Below are 16019 nucleotides of genomic sequence, written 5' to 3'. Positions count from 1 at the left end.
AATAAATACTTATTTCCTGTAAGAGTTGTCGGAAGCGGACCAAGCACGTCCATTTGAACTCTCTCAAACGGAGTTCCAACGTTATAAATTTGAAACGGAGGTTTTCCTTTTCCCGTCGGACCACTCCTAGCGACGCAAATATTACAAGATCTACACCAACTTTCAACGTCTTGTTTACAGGACGCTCGATAGAACCTTTTTCGAATTTTTTCTAAGGTCTTATTGATCCCAAAATGTCCTCCTGACAGAAAATCATGTGCCTGTTTCAAAATCTGTTGAATCCGTCCCTTAGGAACCACTAATTGAGCAATGGAATCTCTCAGATTTGATGCCTCCCACCTTTTGTAAAGTACACCGTTTCTAAGCTCTAAAGAATCTCAATAGGACCAGTAAATCTTAGCAGAAGCATCTCTGGATGCAATCTCCTGCCAAGAAGGTCGGATCCCAGTCTCCTTCCCTTGGAGAATAATTGCAATACTAGGATCCTCTAACTGTTCCTGTCGCCAGGTTTCACCATTGTTCTCAGCCAAGATAATCCGAGCAACAGAATTTTCTAATTTTACAGCCTCTTTGATCTCAGTCCTTGCGCAATACTAACATTCAGTACCCGCACAGAGTCGTCTGGATAAAGCATCTGCATTCCCGTGAAGAATTCCTTTCCGATAAATGACCTGAAAGTTGTATTGTTGAAGCCTTTCCGACCGTGCTAACTGGCCTTCCAAGTCTTTGAAGGATATCAATTATTTGTTTGTGGTGCGGACGGACCATGCATCGCTGAAATCAGCGACGCATAGTCCGTCCGCACCACAAACTCCCTACCATACAAATAATGATGAAATGGCTTAATCGCTTCAACAATGGCCAAAAGTTCTCGCCGCGTCACACAATAATTTCTTTCTGTTTTACTAAGGACGCGACTATAGTAAGAAATCACCTTCTCTCCTCCGTTTGCGACAAGACTGCCCCTATTCCACATCTTGACGCATCAGTGTCTAGAATAAATTTACCTTCTCTTCGTGGAAAAGATAAGATTGGAGAAGAACTAAGCGCTCTCCGTAATTCATTAAATAAATCATCATACTGCTTATCCCAAACAAATCTCGCTTGAGTTTCACTTAACCTATAAAGCGGCTTTGCTAGCGAAGAAAATCCTTTAACAAACTTTTGGTAGTAAGCACATAGACCTAAAAAGCTTCGAAGATGCTTTTTGTTTCGTGGGATTGGCCAATTGATTATGGCAGCAATTTTTTCTTCATCTGTAGAAATTCCCTCAGACGAAATAACATGCCCCAAATATTTTACCTTTCGTCCAAAAAGAACACATTTTTTGGATTGATCTTTAGTTTATTATTTACTTCTCCTTGGAAACAGAATTTCGTTAAATTACGTTTAAACTTATTGAACCTGAAAGAACATTGATTTTTATTACAACTAAAGTTTTTCGGGGTATCTCTCAAATTAGTCGAACGCACCCCGCAAAGTTCGACTATTCCCGGTTTACCGATTTACCTGGGCATTCTGATCGGAAATGTCCCTCTTTACCGCATTCCCAACATTCTTTATTATTGCTTTTTTTAATTTCCTTAAAATCCCTTTCCTTTTCAAATTTTTTAAATCTATTTTTATTAAATTTTCTTTCTTTGTCTTCATCTTCGTTCTGATTCTTTTTTTGTTTTTCAAAATAAAAATTTTTCCCCTTTTTCTTTCGTAATTATAAAAATTTTCCCCCTTTTTTGCACTGAAAACTGCTTTCCTGTATTAATTTAACCGATTTTGCACGCTCAATCGCCACTCTGAGAGACGTTACACCCTCGTTTTGTACTCTTTACGAACCCGTCGGATAGAGCGGAAATAAATTGTGCGCCCGCGATTTTATCGCGAACCGTATCGGAACATTCCGGATATGCCGATTGCGATAACCGTTCGATATCTGAGCCTAATGAGGCAATACTCTCCCCGAATTTTTGTCTCCTGTTCGTGAACTGCGAATAATAACTTTGCAACGTTTGCGTTTCCCCGAAACGCATCTCAAGTTTAGACTTGCAATTCCTCGAATTGCAAATTCTCTAAATTTTGTATGTTTTCCAAAATTGCGCGTGCTCGTCCTCGTAAACACGACGCCAAAATAGCGGTCTTTGTGTCGTCTTCCCAACGGTTCGCTCTAGCGATTAGGTTAAATTGCGCAAGATACTCGCGTAAAGGTACGTTCCCCTCATAAATATCCGGCTTAAGTTTGACGCCCATCTGACCGCGAAATGCCGGAGGCGCATCAAAACGACCAACGGCGCCCCCGCTAATATCCGCGTGAAACGGCACAGCCGAATTGCCATGCTCGACGACACCCGCGACGAAACTTCCGCCCGTGGCGAAATCAACGCGATCGACGACATTCGCGAAAGAATCTCGCCCGCGAATATTATTAGAAAGACTTAGCTGATTTGCAGGAATCTGACGCAGTCTCTCTTGTAATTGGAAGATCTGCTCATTCTGCTGACGTTGAGTCTCCGCAAACGCCGCCCCCGTTCGCCGCTGCTCCTCACGCAGTTATCGCATCTCCCGTAACATTGTCTGCAACACCGTCGAGGAAGTCTCCTGATTCTGCGGGGTTATCTCCTCCGCTGTTGTCTCCATATCTCGTGGCTCCGCCGTCATCGATCCTTCCGGACTATGCATTCGAGCTCTCCCTGTCGTGACGGTCGGTGAACGAATCATTCGAGACCCTCTGATCCCGGACGAGCCCCCAAAATGTTGCGCCCGATGCACGAGATTGCACTCGGATAGTTACGCGCATTCCCGAGCCACGGAAATAAAGAGACTCAAGGCTTAAAAAGTAGGAAATAAGAAGCCGTTTAATTTTAAAAAGTAACGTCGGCACCACGAGATCGTCAGTACATAAGTAACGTAACGATAATATGTGTAATCGGCGGAGAAGCACGTCCATACGTCTTGACTGCTCTCCGAAGATCTGACAGCTGTCCACCGTCAACAACGGCACGTCGTCTTGACAACGCGACACCACGGGTGTCAGCACAGCATGGCATGCGACGGAGCATGGGCGTAACAATATATAACACCTCTCTGATCCCACCAGATGCACACAACATAATCTTCGAAGCATGGATATTTCGTTTTCACTGGTTCACCTGGCATTACCCATGCTTTCAAGCGTTTAGGGTTATCGTAGTAGATCCATTTTTCATCGCCAGTTACGATACGATGTAGAAAACCCTTCCTTTGTTGTCGTTGACGAAGCTTCTTGCAGATGACCAAACGTCTTTCCAAGTCTCTCTCTTTCAATTTGTATGCCATCCAATTTCCTTCTTTTTGCACCATTCCCATTGCGTGTAGACGTTTTCCAACAGTGGATCTATCAACATTTAACTCTTTTGACAACCTATCGAACGATAAACATGAATCTTCTTCGAGTAATGCTTGCAATTCTGCATCTTCAAATTTTTTCGGTGCACCTTCGCGTTATTTGTCACGCACGTTAAAATCACCACTGTTGAATCGCCGAAACCATTTTTTACAACTGGTTTTCGATGGAGCATGCTCACCGTAAACATCTACGAGCAAACGGTGCGATTCTGCAGCACTTTTCTTTAAAATAAAATAATGGAGTAAAACTTCCCGCAAATGTTGCTTTTTTGGAATAAATTCCGACATCTTCAACGCAAAAAAAGTTACTCTTTTTTACGCTTCGAACGAATGCCAACTATTGGGCTCAAAAGTTTGAACACAAACCTTTCAAACACATGTGTTGCCATTCTATCAAACACACAAGCAGTGCTACTAACGACATCTTTCTACAATGGACGGAAACTTATTCCCATACTCAATAAATTTATGCGCTTTTGTCACGATTCTCTTGATTTCGTTGTATTGGCAAAATTGTTGTTTCTTAGCAAAATAAATATTACCATCCATATGTCGGAAAGCCATGTTGGAGATGGTGATATTCCTGGAAATACTGATTGTTTGATATAGATTAACAGACAGAATACATTCGTCTATTTGCGCCACATCGTTATCGTCGAAGATCACTTTGGTTTGTCCTTTGTGAGTATTTATCGCAGTATTAATTACAACGTTTGGAGGAAATCCCAAATTTTTTAGAGTTTCGGCCAGCCTTCTTTTAATTTGAAACTGGGATAATTGACCATATAAACCATATTATTTATAAATAGCACTATTTCACCCGAAGGTGTTTGGTATGCGGCTGACAAAGAGAAATTTTTTTGAAGGAAATTCATGTAAGTATTTAGCTCGAATGGCCCGTTATGTTTGTTATCATTTATATTTATCGACCATGCGTAGCGTTGATACGTGACGAATATTCGATGATTTAATATTAATATAGTATCCACATATTGTAATTCACAGAGATCTATTTTGTCAGGCTTATTTGTTGGAATTTCAGTAGTCGTTATTGGTGGTTTTGTAGCAGTTGTTATTGTTGTTATTCCTGGTTTGTTACTTCCATATAGATGCTGAATCGCTAAAATATCCTCTAAGTTGAGTTTGACAGTTGTATTAGTATTTTTAGCAAACGCAAACATTACGGAATCTTCGCGCGAACTGTGCATTAATCCTAACGAATGTTCGATTTCATGTGTTAACATATGAAGTAGACGTTCCGAGTTGAAAGGTATTTTACCGTCTAGGTATATGTGCCAGGCTTCTGCATTGTCAACATGTATTTCGGTGGTGTAATTAGGATCGTGTGAAGGATAAAACGCGTGAGCGAGTACTCCACCACGACCGAATGAAAAGGGGCAAATTTCTGCGTTACGTTTGCGATCAACATATGCGTTAATATCTTACCACTACGGTAAGATATTAAAATGTCGGGGTTTTACGCTCGAATGTTAAGGATGAATTTGCTGCCCATAACGAGAATGCGAATGCTATAGTTTTTAAGACATTTGCATTTGCCAAATGAAAGTTCCACGTAAGGTTTATTTTCATCCATTTATGTATACCTGTATTGTGCTCATGATATGGAACATCTGGAAGACCACATCGCGGTTTACGCATTTAATGTAACGTATGATCGTTCAATGTACCATCACCTTGTATTTGATAATGTTAAGGAAAGTAGTGAATTTGTTTAGACCGCGCAAATCCATAGTCTCATCGATAACTGGCGCTTGCGGCGCTCTCGCGTAATGCGCGCGCAGTAAAATTTTAGTTCTTGTTTACGCAACGGACATTTTATTATTCACTATAAGTTTTCACCGCTGTAATGCTTCGTGTGCAAATAAATCCTTTTGAACCTTTAAGTTCATGTTATCATTAACATTTGGCGCCCAACATGCGGCACGAAGTAAACGGCGGCGATAATAAGCATTGGAAATACATCCCGTAAAGCAAGTAGGTAGACATAACCACAACAAGGTATCGGCGGAAGATCTTTCTAACCTCAACGGAGGAAATCGGCAGGAAATCTTCGCAACTCAGGTCAGCAGATTATTAAGTTAGAGCATACTATACAACATGGAAGTAGATATGCGTAAATTAAAGCAGCGCAGAGCGCAAACTAAAGGTACTCGCATATTGCATTTTTTCGAGGCAGGAAATGTCACGATTGATGAGGCGCAGGTCAGACTGCAAAAACTGGAAGAGTTTTACTACAGCTTTAAGGAAATACAAAGTACAATAGATGACAGAGCAACCCCTACCGAGGAGGAAGGAGAGCAAACAAGGTGATCCAGAAAAAGAGATCTTCGAGAACTTATATTACAAAGCTGCGGCAAAGGCACAGCAAATAATTCGAGAAGGATTAACGCAAACAGCGGCACGCGCAAAAAAGGAAGATTCGGAAGAAATATTGGAAATTACACGCAGACGACCGAAGCTACCACAAATAAAGCTTTCGGAATTCAATGGAGAGTACACTAAGTGGTTATTTTTAAAGGATAGTTTCGAGACTACTATTCATCAAGATGACAGCTGTACAGAAGCATCAGTATCTCATCGGAGTGCTTCAAGGAGAAGCTCGCAGCGTGATTGAAGGATTCAGAATTTCCAGCGAAAACTATGAGAACGCTTGGAAACTATTAAAGGACACATATGACAATAATATGGTAATTATTGAAAATCATTTGGATGAATTATTAAACTTTCCAGAGATAACAAAAAACAATAAAGCAGATTCGATACGAAAGTTTATATGGCATATTCAAACACATGTTTCTGCATTGAAAACGCTTGCACTACCCGTAGATGAATGGGACGCGATATTACTGCAATTAGCAAAAAAGAAGCTTGACTTTATCGAGCAAAGAGATTGGCAGAATCTTATTAAAAATCGCACACCGCAAAATATATCGAAATTGTCGGAATTCATGACGTTCTTGACGGAGCGATGTCACACGATGAAGATCCTTAAGCAAGGTCAGACAAAGACAGAAAAGCCGTTAAATCGAGATGCAAAGAAAAGCGAGAGAAAAGTAGCATTGGTTTCCGTAACGAATAAGTGTAAGATTTGCGAAGGAGATTGTAACGTCCGCCGAAATTTGCACGCAGACGAACGTCACTTTTAACGACGCCAGACGCGTTGCCGTGGCAACGCGAACTGTCACGACAGCCGCGAAATTCTCGCGAACCGTGATCACGCGTTTAGCGCGTGATCAAACAGCTGTTACAAAACCGTACTGCGCTTGCGCGATCCAATATAATTAATCGCGTGAAAATCCATTTAAATCAATAGCGAAACCAATTAGCACCCCATAATATCAAATGATAAAACCGTAGGGAACTAAGAGGCTCTCTGCTATTCTCGATCTATCGCAGTATTCCAAATTAATCAATAAATTTATTTCATTTAAATTCAATAATTGCAATTGCAAATTTAGCTTCGCCGATTCATAAAGCGGCTAATACTGCGCTTAAGTTCGAGAATACGTAGCTGAATGGCATCCGCAAGTGCACCAAAAGCTTCTAACAAAACCTGCGGAAGTCCGTTAGAAGCTTCGCGATACAAGCAACGCACGAACGCTCTGTATCCAAAACTCTATGCATAAAAAAAGGGAAACATCATTCGACGGAATGTAACGCGAATAAACGCGCACAGCGACTGCACATTGTGTCACAGGGGCGGAGCGACTAAGAGGGCCCTGTCAACATTTAAATTCGGCAATTTCTCCCTTTAAAACAGTAAAATCTAATAAAATCTTATTAGATCGAAACTTCTAGAACATTTCAAAAGATTCTAGTAACTGTTGACAGGTCAACCCCCTTTCCCGCTCAGCACCACCACTTCTAACGATATAAAAGCGCACACCAAAGTCAGTCAGCGATTATTAGAGTTTCGACTTTTAGATCATTAACATTAGAGTATTCGATCAGTATCATTAGAGTTGCGTCTTCAGTCGGTCTCAGACCTCTAAGAAACAGAGGGTCTTAATTAGAGTTCGGTGTCGGAGTGTGACAAGCGAAAGGTTGCCTGGTAGACTTCGTCAGAGAATCGTCCTTAGAAGCAGGGTGCTCGTTCGCAGAAAATCCTGAGGCCCCACCTTCCATAATAGGCACAGCCAAGGATAGCCGAGCAACATCGCGACGCAGAGTGAGTTCCATGTGGCGCTTCCATATCAGTCACATTACCCTCCGTTCGTGTAACCATTACATTTTCCGAACTATCGCGTGCGAACCATTAGCATACACGAATCTCAGTCTTCTTATTCAATACTTTATATATATCTTTTTATTACTAGAAATCAAATTAGAATAAAACGTTTAACATTCATTTTCTCTTGTTCTTTTTTTTTCACTCTCTTCTTCTTTCACTCTCCTTCCGCGCGGGCATAATTAAGCCGATACGAAGCGCTTGTAACGTCTGTGCCGTCTGATTATCGTTATAATTCAGTGAATCTGGAGCAGGAAGCCTCGCGCGTCGTGGCGCATGAGAACCGCGCCAGGCTCCCTATCCTCCGGGGCGACAGTCACCTTACACCCTGGCCTAGGAAGCCCCTCTCAGGGCCGCCGAGGCATCACCTTTGAATCTCCCTCCTTGAACTCCGTTCTAGGAAGCCCCTCTCAGGGCCTCCAGAGCGTCCTAACCCGGGCCTCCAGTCGCTCAAAACAGAGCCCTGGCCGCCCTTCCGAGCGGAGAACAAGAGCCCCCTTCAGGGCCCCCTGCCGCTCACCCTATCTATAGCCGCCTGTCGTTAATAATAGCGGATATATTGTAGATGACAAAAGGAAACCGCGCCGGTCGGGACAAGGCGCTAAAACGGATGCAGCGCGAGTATCACTGGCGCGCGGACTTTGACTCGCGGGAATTCGCCGACCCCCGCATTGTCCAGCCGCCAGGTTACTATCCCGTCCCTGGCAACTGCCAAGATCTGCCACCTCCACCGCCTCTACCCGCGAGACCACTGCCCAAAGTCGTCAAGGTCGAGACTGTCACCGGACAGTTCTGTTCCACGCGCGCGTTTATAATGAAAAATGTACATAAATAAACGTCTTTAACTCCGCGAATTTAATTTTCTACGTAATCATTTTGTGACAGTCGACCTCTCTCCTTAACTCCAGTAACCGTGATTACCGCCCTTGCCGCTCGGGGCGAGAATCACGCCGAGCCGTCGTCGGACGGGCCCACGCCGCGTCCGAGGGGTATCCGCACTCACGCGCCCCCGGACGTGACAGAGATCATCCAGTTTTCAAATGCGGCGATTTGTTAAAACTACCAATAGCAGAACGTAAACAGAAGCTTATTGACAAGAAGTTATGTCTTAATTGTCTCAACGCAGGACATTACATCCGTGAATGTAAAGGCTCAACATGCAAAAGATGTGACAAGAAACACAATTCGATAATTCACAAAGAAGATCAAGAAGAGCGAGGCAATGCTCAAGTCAAGTCATCCAGCGAGGATACACCAAAATCAGTCGTTACAACATGTACAGAATCGAAGTATAACACATCAGTTGAGTCATCACAAGTCCTCGAACAACAATCATCCATCAATATAAACAACATTACAGCCAATGTTTATTGCACAAATCAGCAAGATGCCAGAGTGATTCTTTCGACCGCGAGGGTTCGGGTAACAGGAGCAAGTCAAAAAAACAGGAAGAGCGGCACTGTCGAGCGTTACTCGACCCAGGATCACAATCCAATTTAGTTACAGCCGATTTAATTCGAAAATTGAAATTATCATGTCGCAATGAAGTACGTCCGATTAATGGAATTAACAAGACTATCACAAGAGTTGGTAAAGCAACTTGCATTCATATCAAGTCAATACATAGCGAATTTGAGACTACAGTAGACTGTCTAGTCGTACCAGAGATTACAGAGCAGTTACAGCAAACTAAAATAGAAGCATCAACGAAATACATTCCAAAGGATGTCAAACTAGCGGATCCTACCTATGACAAACCAGGATCCATTGATATGCTTCTAGGCGCAGGAGTATATTGGAAAATTGTTAGCGGAGCACCGGAAAATCAAATCAAAGGGAAACCAGCGTTACAAGATACGCATTTAGGAGTAATTATCGGTGGAGAATTAACCGAAAAGCACACAACTGCATCAAGATTTTGCAATATGGTTACTAATACTCAACTACAGGATCAATTACAACGGTTTTGGAGATTAGAAGAGATGCCGGAAAGTCGTTCCTATACAAAAGAGGAAATACACTGTGAGAAGTTCTTCATACTGTTACGCAACAAAAAGACAGTCGATTCATTGTTCGATTGCCGACTCATTCAAGTGTAAGTCTAGGAGATTCTATGCCACAAGCGGTCAGGAGATTAAGTTATTTAGAGCGTCACTCGCTAAGGATCCCACACTGAAGGAGGCTTACAAGGAATTCCTGAATGAATATCGACAACAGGGTCACATGTCTTTGGTAGAAAATCCGGATGTTCTGTTAGCACAGGAACATTACATTATTCCACATCAACCTGTTGTTCGCCCCGACAGTATGACGACAAAATTACGAGTCGTCTTTGAAGCGTCTTCAAAGACCACAAATGGTAATTCATTAAACGATAAATTGATGCCCGGTCCGAACTTACAAGCGGATTTGCAGCAGTTTTTAATGCGATTTAGAACGCATGAATTTGTTCTAACAGCGGACGTTACATCAATGTTTCGTCAGATTTTAGTAGACCCTAGAGATCGAAAGCTACAGCTTATATTATGGCGCGATGAAGCAACACAATCATTGCAGTTATATCAGCTTAATACCATGACATATGGAACAGTTTGCGCACCATATTTGGCCATGCGATGTCTCAAGGAATTAGCCGAAATACACAAACAGGAATTACCTTTAGCAGCTAAAGTTGTAGAACAGGACTTCTACATGAATAATGTCCTAACTGGAGGATCTACCCTTGAATATGTGTTAGATTTGCAAAAACAACTAATCGAAATGTTGGATCGTGGAAAGTTTCCTTTACGTAAATGGAGGGCAAGTAGTCTGAGTCTGTTGGAACATTTATCAGAGCACAGTAGAGCAAATAACCTACTTGTGATAGACGAAGATCAGCCACTCAAAACATTAGGACTCTTATGGAATGCGAATCAGACACGCTTCAATACCGAGTCACATTGGAGGAGACTGCATCAAACACTAAGCGGAATGTATTATCCAAGATATCACAAGTATTTGACCCGCTTGGTTTGGTGGCTCCAGTACTTATCGTCGGAAAAATTATCATGCAGCAAATATGGAAACAAGACGTGGAGTGGGATCAAGAGCTCTCAGCTAATCTGAAGATAGCTTGGAAAGATTATTACGCATCGCTTACCTAATTGAATGACATATCAATCCAAAGAAATGTCAATATTAATAACAAGTCTACAACCTTCGACATATATGAATTTGGTGATGCCTCAGAAACCGCATACGGGGCATGCTTGTATGCAGTTAGTACAGACGAGCAAGGTATTAGTCACTCGGAATTGATCTGTGCAAGAGCTAAGGTAGCACCCTTAAAGACTATATCCTTACCAAGACTGGAGTTAGAAGCAGCGCTTTTGTTATCACAATTATATAACATAGTAAAAAGAGCATGTGCAGATAGAATCAATAAAGTTATCTTATGTAGCGATAGTACCGTGACGCTTGGATGGATTAAGACACTACCGCATACTCTCAAGACATTCGTAGCGAACAGAATATCTAAGATATTCTGTTCGTTACATGTTGCATCGGAAGACAACCCAGCCGACCTATTATCGCGAGGAGTAACGATGCAGCGTTTGATTCAAGATCAATTGTGATGGAACAGACCTTGCTGGCTAAGAGAAGGAAAGCAGTACCCATCTTTAATAGAGAATCCAGAAATCAATTTACCGGAGTTGAGGACACCATCTGTCACTTTGGTGTCGACCTTTACACATCAAATCTTGAGAAAATATTCTTCATATAATAAATTATGTAGAGTCATAGCATTTTGTTACAGGTTCGCAGAGAATTGTCGATCCAACAGGAAAACGACACCATTCAGTCTGACAGAAATGGAAAGAGCAGAGAAAGTTATTATCCGATGGGTTCAGCAGGAATCATTTCCCATGGAGATTCACTGTTTACAAGAGAATCGATTACTCCCACGGAAGAGTCCACTATGTGCTTTGGCGGCCTATCTCGACAACGAAGGATTGATTCGTGTGGGGGGCAGATTGCGACATGCAGAAATCCAGTCAGATCAGAAAAACCCCATCGTGTTACTCACTAGACATGATGTAACTAGCATCCTTTTACGTGACAGACATAAACGGTTGCTTCATTGCCCACCGGAGCAATTATTATTTGATATACGACTACGATTCTGGCCCATCAGTGGAAGACGAGAAGTCCGCAAAGTTGTTAAAAGGTGTGTCAAGTGCTATCGGTTTAATCCAACTACAACAGAGGTCAAGATGGGAGATCTTCCCGTTGAGAGAGTTCGCAGTTACGATCGACCCTTTACGGTAACCGGTATAGATTATGCAGGTCCTATTCAGGTTCGAGAAAGCCGACGCCGAGAAAGAATTCATGTTAGTAAGGGATATATCGCAATATTTGTTTGTACCAGTACAAAAGCCGTACATCTGGAAATGGTGACCAATCTTTCTACAGAAGCATTTATGGCTTCCTTACGGCGATTCACTTCTCGAAGAGATTTATGCTCTCAGATTTTGTCGGACAACGGCACTAATTTTGTTGGAGCAACTAGACATCTCAATGAATTATATGAGTTCTTAGCTGAAAAACAAGATGCTATTAAGTCAGAATTAGCGGAACAACGAATAGAGTGGTATTTTATCCCACCTCGAGCGCCTAATTTTGGTGGATTATGGGAGGCTATGGTGAAGAGCACCAAAAGACATTTATATACTGTAACTGAAGGCTGCATTTTGACTTACGAAGAGTACAGCACTCTTTTATCTCAAATAGAAGCTGTGCTTAATTCGCGACCACTTCACCACTTTCGAGTGATCCATCCGACTTTTCAGTTCTGACGCCAGCACATTTTTTGACGGGAGGATCACTTTTACAACCAGTACAACGCAATCATCTCGACACATCAGATAATTGTCTATCTAGATGGCAAACGGTTCAAAAATTAAGCCAATTATTTTGGAACCGTTGGCAGATATAGAATACCTCCAAGAGCTGCAAAAGCGAACCAAATGGACGGCTTCTAGAGACAACATGAAGAAGGATGACCTTGTCATTATACAAGAAGACCACGTCCCCCTTTTCAATGGCGGAGAGGACGAGTACTGCAAGTACATCCAGATTCTGACGGAGAAGTGAGAGTCGTCACTCTACGAACTTCCAACGGGATATTTAAGCGACCTGTTAGAAAGCTGTGCATACTCCCCATAGGAGAGATAATTAAAGACTGTAAACTTTATATTTAAAGTATCTTAAGATGAATTCTGTTAAGATTACAGTTGACTAGTTTAATACGATAACTGAGTTCATTTAAGTTTAGGCCATCTCATGTTATATCTAATTTATTGTTTCTTTGTGTTGAAAGTTATTCTTCAAGGTGGCCGGGATGTTAAGGAAAGTAGTGAATTTGTTTAGACCGCGCAAATCCGTAGTTTCGTCGATAATTGGCGCTTGCGGCGCTCTCGCGTAATGCGCGCGCAGTAAAATTTTAGTTTTTGTTTACACAACGGACATTTTATTATTCACTATAAGTTTTCACCACTGTAATACTTCGTGTGCAAATAAATCCTTTTGAACCTTTAAGTTCATGTTATCATTAACAGATAATATTCTTGAAACAATGAAATAGCCTGTTTAATTTTTTCACTCCCGATCGATAATTGCGTATTGTTCCCAATGTTATTCAAATAACCATACTTTTGCAGATATAGAATTATTTCTGTATTTATATCTTGAGGAGAAGAAGAATTCATCGTTGTAGTCGTTGCCGCTATAGTTTTAACAATGGTAACAAAGATAATGATAAACGCGATAGACATTATGGTATATAAAAATGATGTACACTGCAAGACAAATGAATTACTTCTGCGAACTTACATATGTACATATGTATTTTCAGACGATACTATTGGTCTCTGTGAAGTTAGCACCTCAACTTTGAAAATCGGAAATTTTAATGACAGTACTGCTTGCACCACGAATAGTTCTACAGTTCCTGATAGGTTTTATTAATAGTACCGTTGATTCAGGCCAAAAATTTTTAAAAATAAAAACATGCGGTGCTAATTTCGCGTGGCACCGCAAGATTCGTGAAAGTCGATTTTTTTACGGAATCTTACAGTACTCGAGGAGTACTAGAGTTCCTGATAGATTCAAACAAGAGTTCCGGTCAGTAAATATTTTTTTAAAAATTAAAAAAAATAGCTGGCACCTCAAGTTTCAAAAAATTAATTTTTTTGCACCGTTTTTTAGTACTCCAAGAGTTCCATAGTTCCTGATAAGTTTTAGTGACACCACCGGCCATTTTAATATGTTTAAACAATTTTTTAATCCCAGCGCTGCACCGCACGTCATGAGTGAAATACCTCTAAACAGCCAGTACTGGCCGACTTTTCGGCTTTATCCGACAATACTGCGATAGTACCGAAGACTTATGTAGGTTTCGACCCGCGTACTCCTCGTTTAATATGTTTAAACGATTTTTTAATCCCAGCGCTGCACCGCACGTCAAGAGTGAAGTATCTCTAAACAGCCAGTACTGGTCGACTTTTCGGCTTTATCCGACAGTACTGCGATAGTACCGAAGACTTATGTAGGTTTCGACCCGCGTACTCCTCGTTTAATATGTTTAAACGATTTTTTAATCCCAGCGCTGCACCGCACGTCAAGAGTGAAGTATCTCTAAACAGCCAGTACTGGCCGACTTTTCAGCTTTATCCGACAATACAGCAATAGTACCGAAGACTTATGTAGGTTCCGACCCGAATACTCTTCGTTTACTAAGCGTACAACTTTGCTTCCGCCGTTTTTTTTCCGAAATTCAAGACTTTATTGTAAAAAACTGATTATACATTTATGATTCAAAGTATTGTCCATCGCTGGCCACTACTTTCTCCCATATTTCGGGCAGCGTACAAATCCCGCGTCGAAAAAATTGGTCATCTTTTGAGGCGATCCACAAATCGATCCAATTTTTTACTTCTTCATAAGAAGGAGCCGGAAGTGCTGGTCAGCCAGGCCGTGTGCCATTGATCGAAACAAGTGATAGTCAGAGGGAGCAACGTCTGGAGAATACGGCGGGTGGGATACGACTTCCCATTCAAAGTTTCCAAGTATGTCTTGACCACTTTCGCAACATGGGGTCGAGCACTGTCATACTGCAAAATCACTTTATCGTGTCTCTCGTTGTATTGCAGCCGTTTGTCTTTCAATGCTCGACTCAAACGCATCAATTGCGTTCGATACCGATCGCCTGTGATTGTTTCAGTCGGTTTTAACAGCTCATAATACACTACGTCGAGCTGGTCCCACCAAATACAGAGCATGACCTTGGAGTCGTGAATGTTCGATTTGGCCGTCGACGTGGAAGCATGGCTGGAAACTCCCCATGATTTTCTGCGCTTGGGGTTATCGTAATGAACCCATTTTTCGTCCCCAGTCACAATGTGATGCAGAAATCTCTTCAGTCTTTACCTTTCAAGTAGCTGTTCACAAGCAAACAAACGCCGTTCAACATCTCTCGGCTTCAACTCGTACGTCACCCAATTTCCTTGCTTCTGATCATTTCCATGGCTTTGAGACGTTATGAAATGTCTTGTTAAGTCACTCCCAATGATCGTGCCAATTCTTCTTGATTTTGACACGAGTCTTGATCAAGTAATGCCTCCAATTCTGCATCTTCGAAAACCTTCTCTCTTCCACCGCTATGCCGGTCTTTGACGTCAAAATCACTTCTTGAAGCATTGAAACCACTCACGACACGTTCTTTCACAAATAGCAGCCTTACCATAAGTATTTGAGAGCATTCGATGAACCTCAGCCGCAGATTTCTTCATATTGGAGCAGAAAATTAAATCCTCCCGCAAATGACGAGAATTTGGCTCGTAAACTGACATTTTCAATCGAGAATAACTTTATGATACACACATCGACTAATGTTTGTATGGGGTTATATTGACAGATGCCCAAGTAAATACGTATTATACATATTAATTATAATGTCGTTACATATTATACATATTATATTATACATAGCATACATATATCTACATATTATACATATTATACATATTATACATATTATACATATTATACATGTTATATACATATTAAACATATTATACAATACAACTGTGTTTTATTTACAGCGGTAATGTCCCCATGGCAGCGTGTCGGTGGAATCTGGCATGATATACCGTTTATCATTGTGTGGACTTAGAGCGATTTTTGTTTCCGATATGATGTATACCTCGGGCAATTTCGATCTTATGCATGACTGTCTACGCATCATTTTGATTGTATCATTCAAGCACTGCTTATAATCATCGAACGTTATAAACCTTGCTATAACGTTGTTCTTGACACCCTTCGCCTTCTTCATATCCTTCCTTCCTTCAAC

General features: G+C 41.5%; 1 protein-coding gene and 1 pseudogene across 1 annotated transcript; one reads left to right on the top strand and one right to left on the bottom strand.

The window, feature by feature from the left end:
- Positions 1 to 4559, bottom strand: part of LOC108770517 (uncharacterized) — an 8457-nt pseudogene extending 3898 nt beyond the window's left edge.
- Positions 4560 to 5496: 937 nt separating this feature from the next.
- On the top strand, positions 5497 to 12760 carry LOC108770516 (uncharacterized). The gene is made up of 8 exons (XM_018522151.1): positions 5497 to 5705; positions 5918 to 6396; positions 8754 to 8916; positions 8988 to 9722; positions 9775 to 10620; positions 10794 to 11237; positions 11424 to 12435; positions 12548 to 12760. Exons 1-8 carry the CDS (start codon positions 5497 to 5499, stop codon positions 12758 to 12760), a joined length of 4101 nt encoding a protein of 1366 aa, XP_018377653.1.
- The last annotated feature ends 3259 nt before the right edge of the window (positions 12761 to 16019 follow it).

This window comes from Trachymyrmex cornetzi, unplaced genomic scaffold (genome assembly GCF_001594075.2).
Source record: "Trachymyrmex cornetzi isolate Tcor2-1 unplaced genomic scaffold, Tcor1.1 scaffold1284, whole genome shotgun sequence".
NCBI classification, from domain to species: Eukaryota; Metazoa; Arthropoda; class Insecta; order Hymenoptera; family Formicidae; genus Trachymyrmex; species Trachymyrmex cornetzi.
This window is presented reverse-complemented; position numbering and strand designations above follow the sequence as displayed.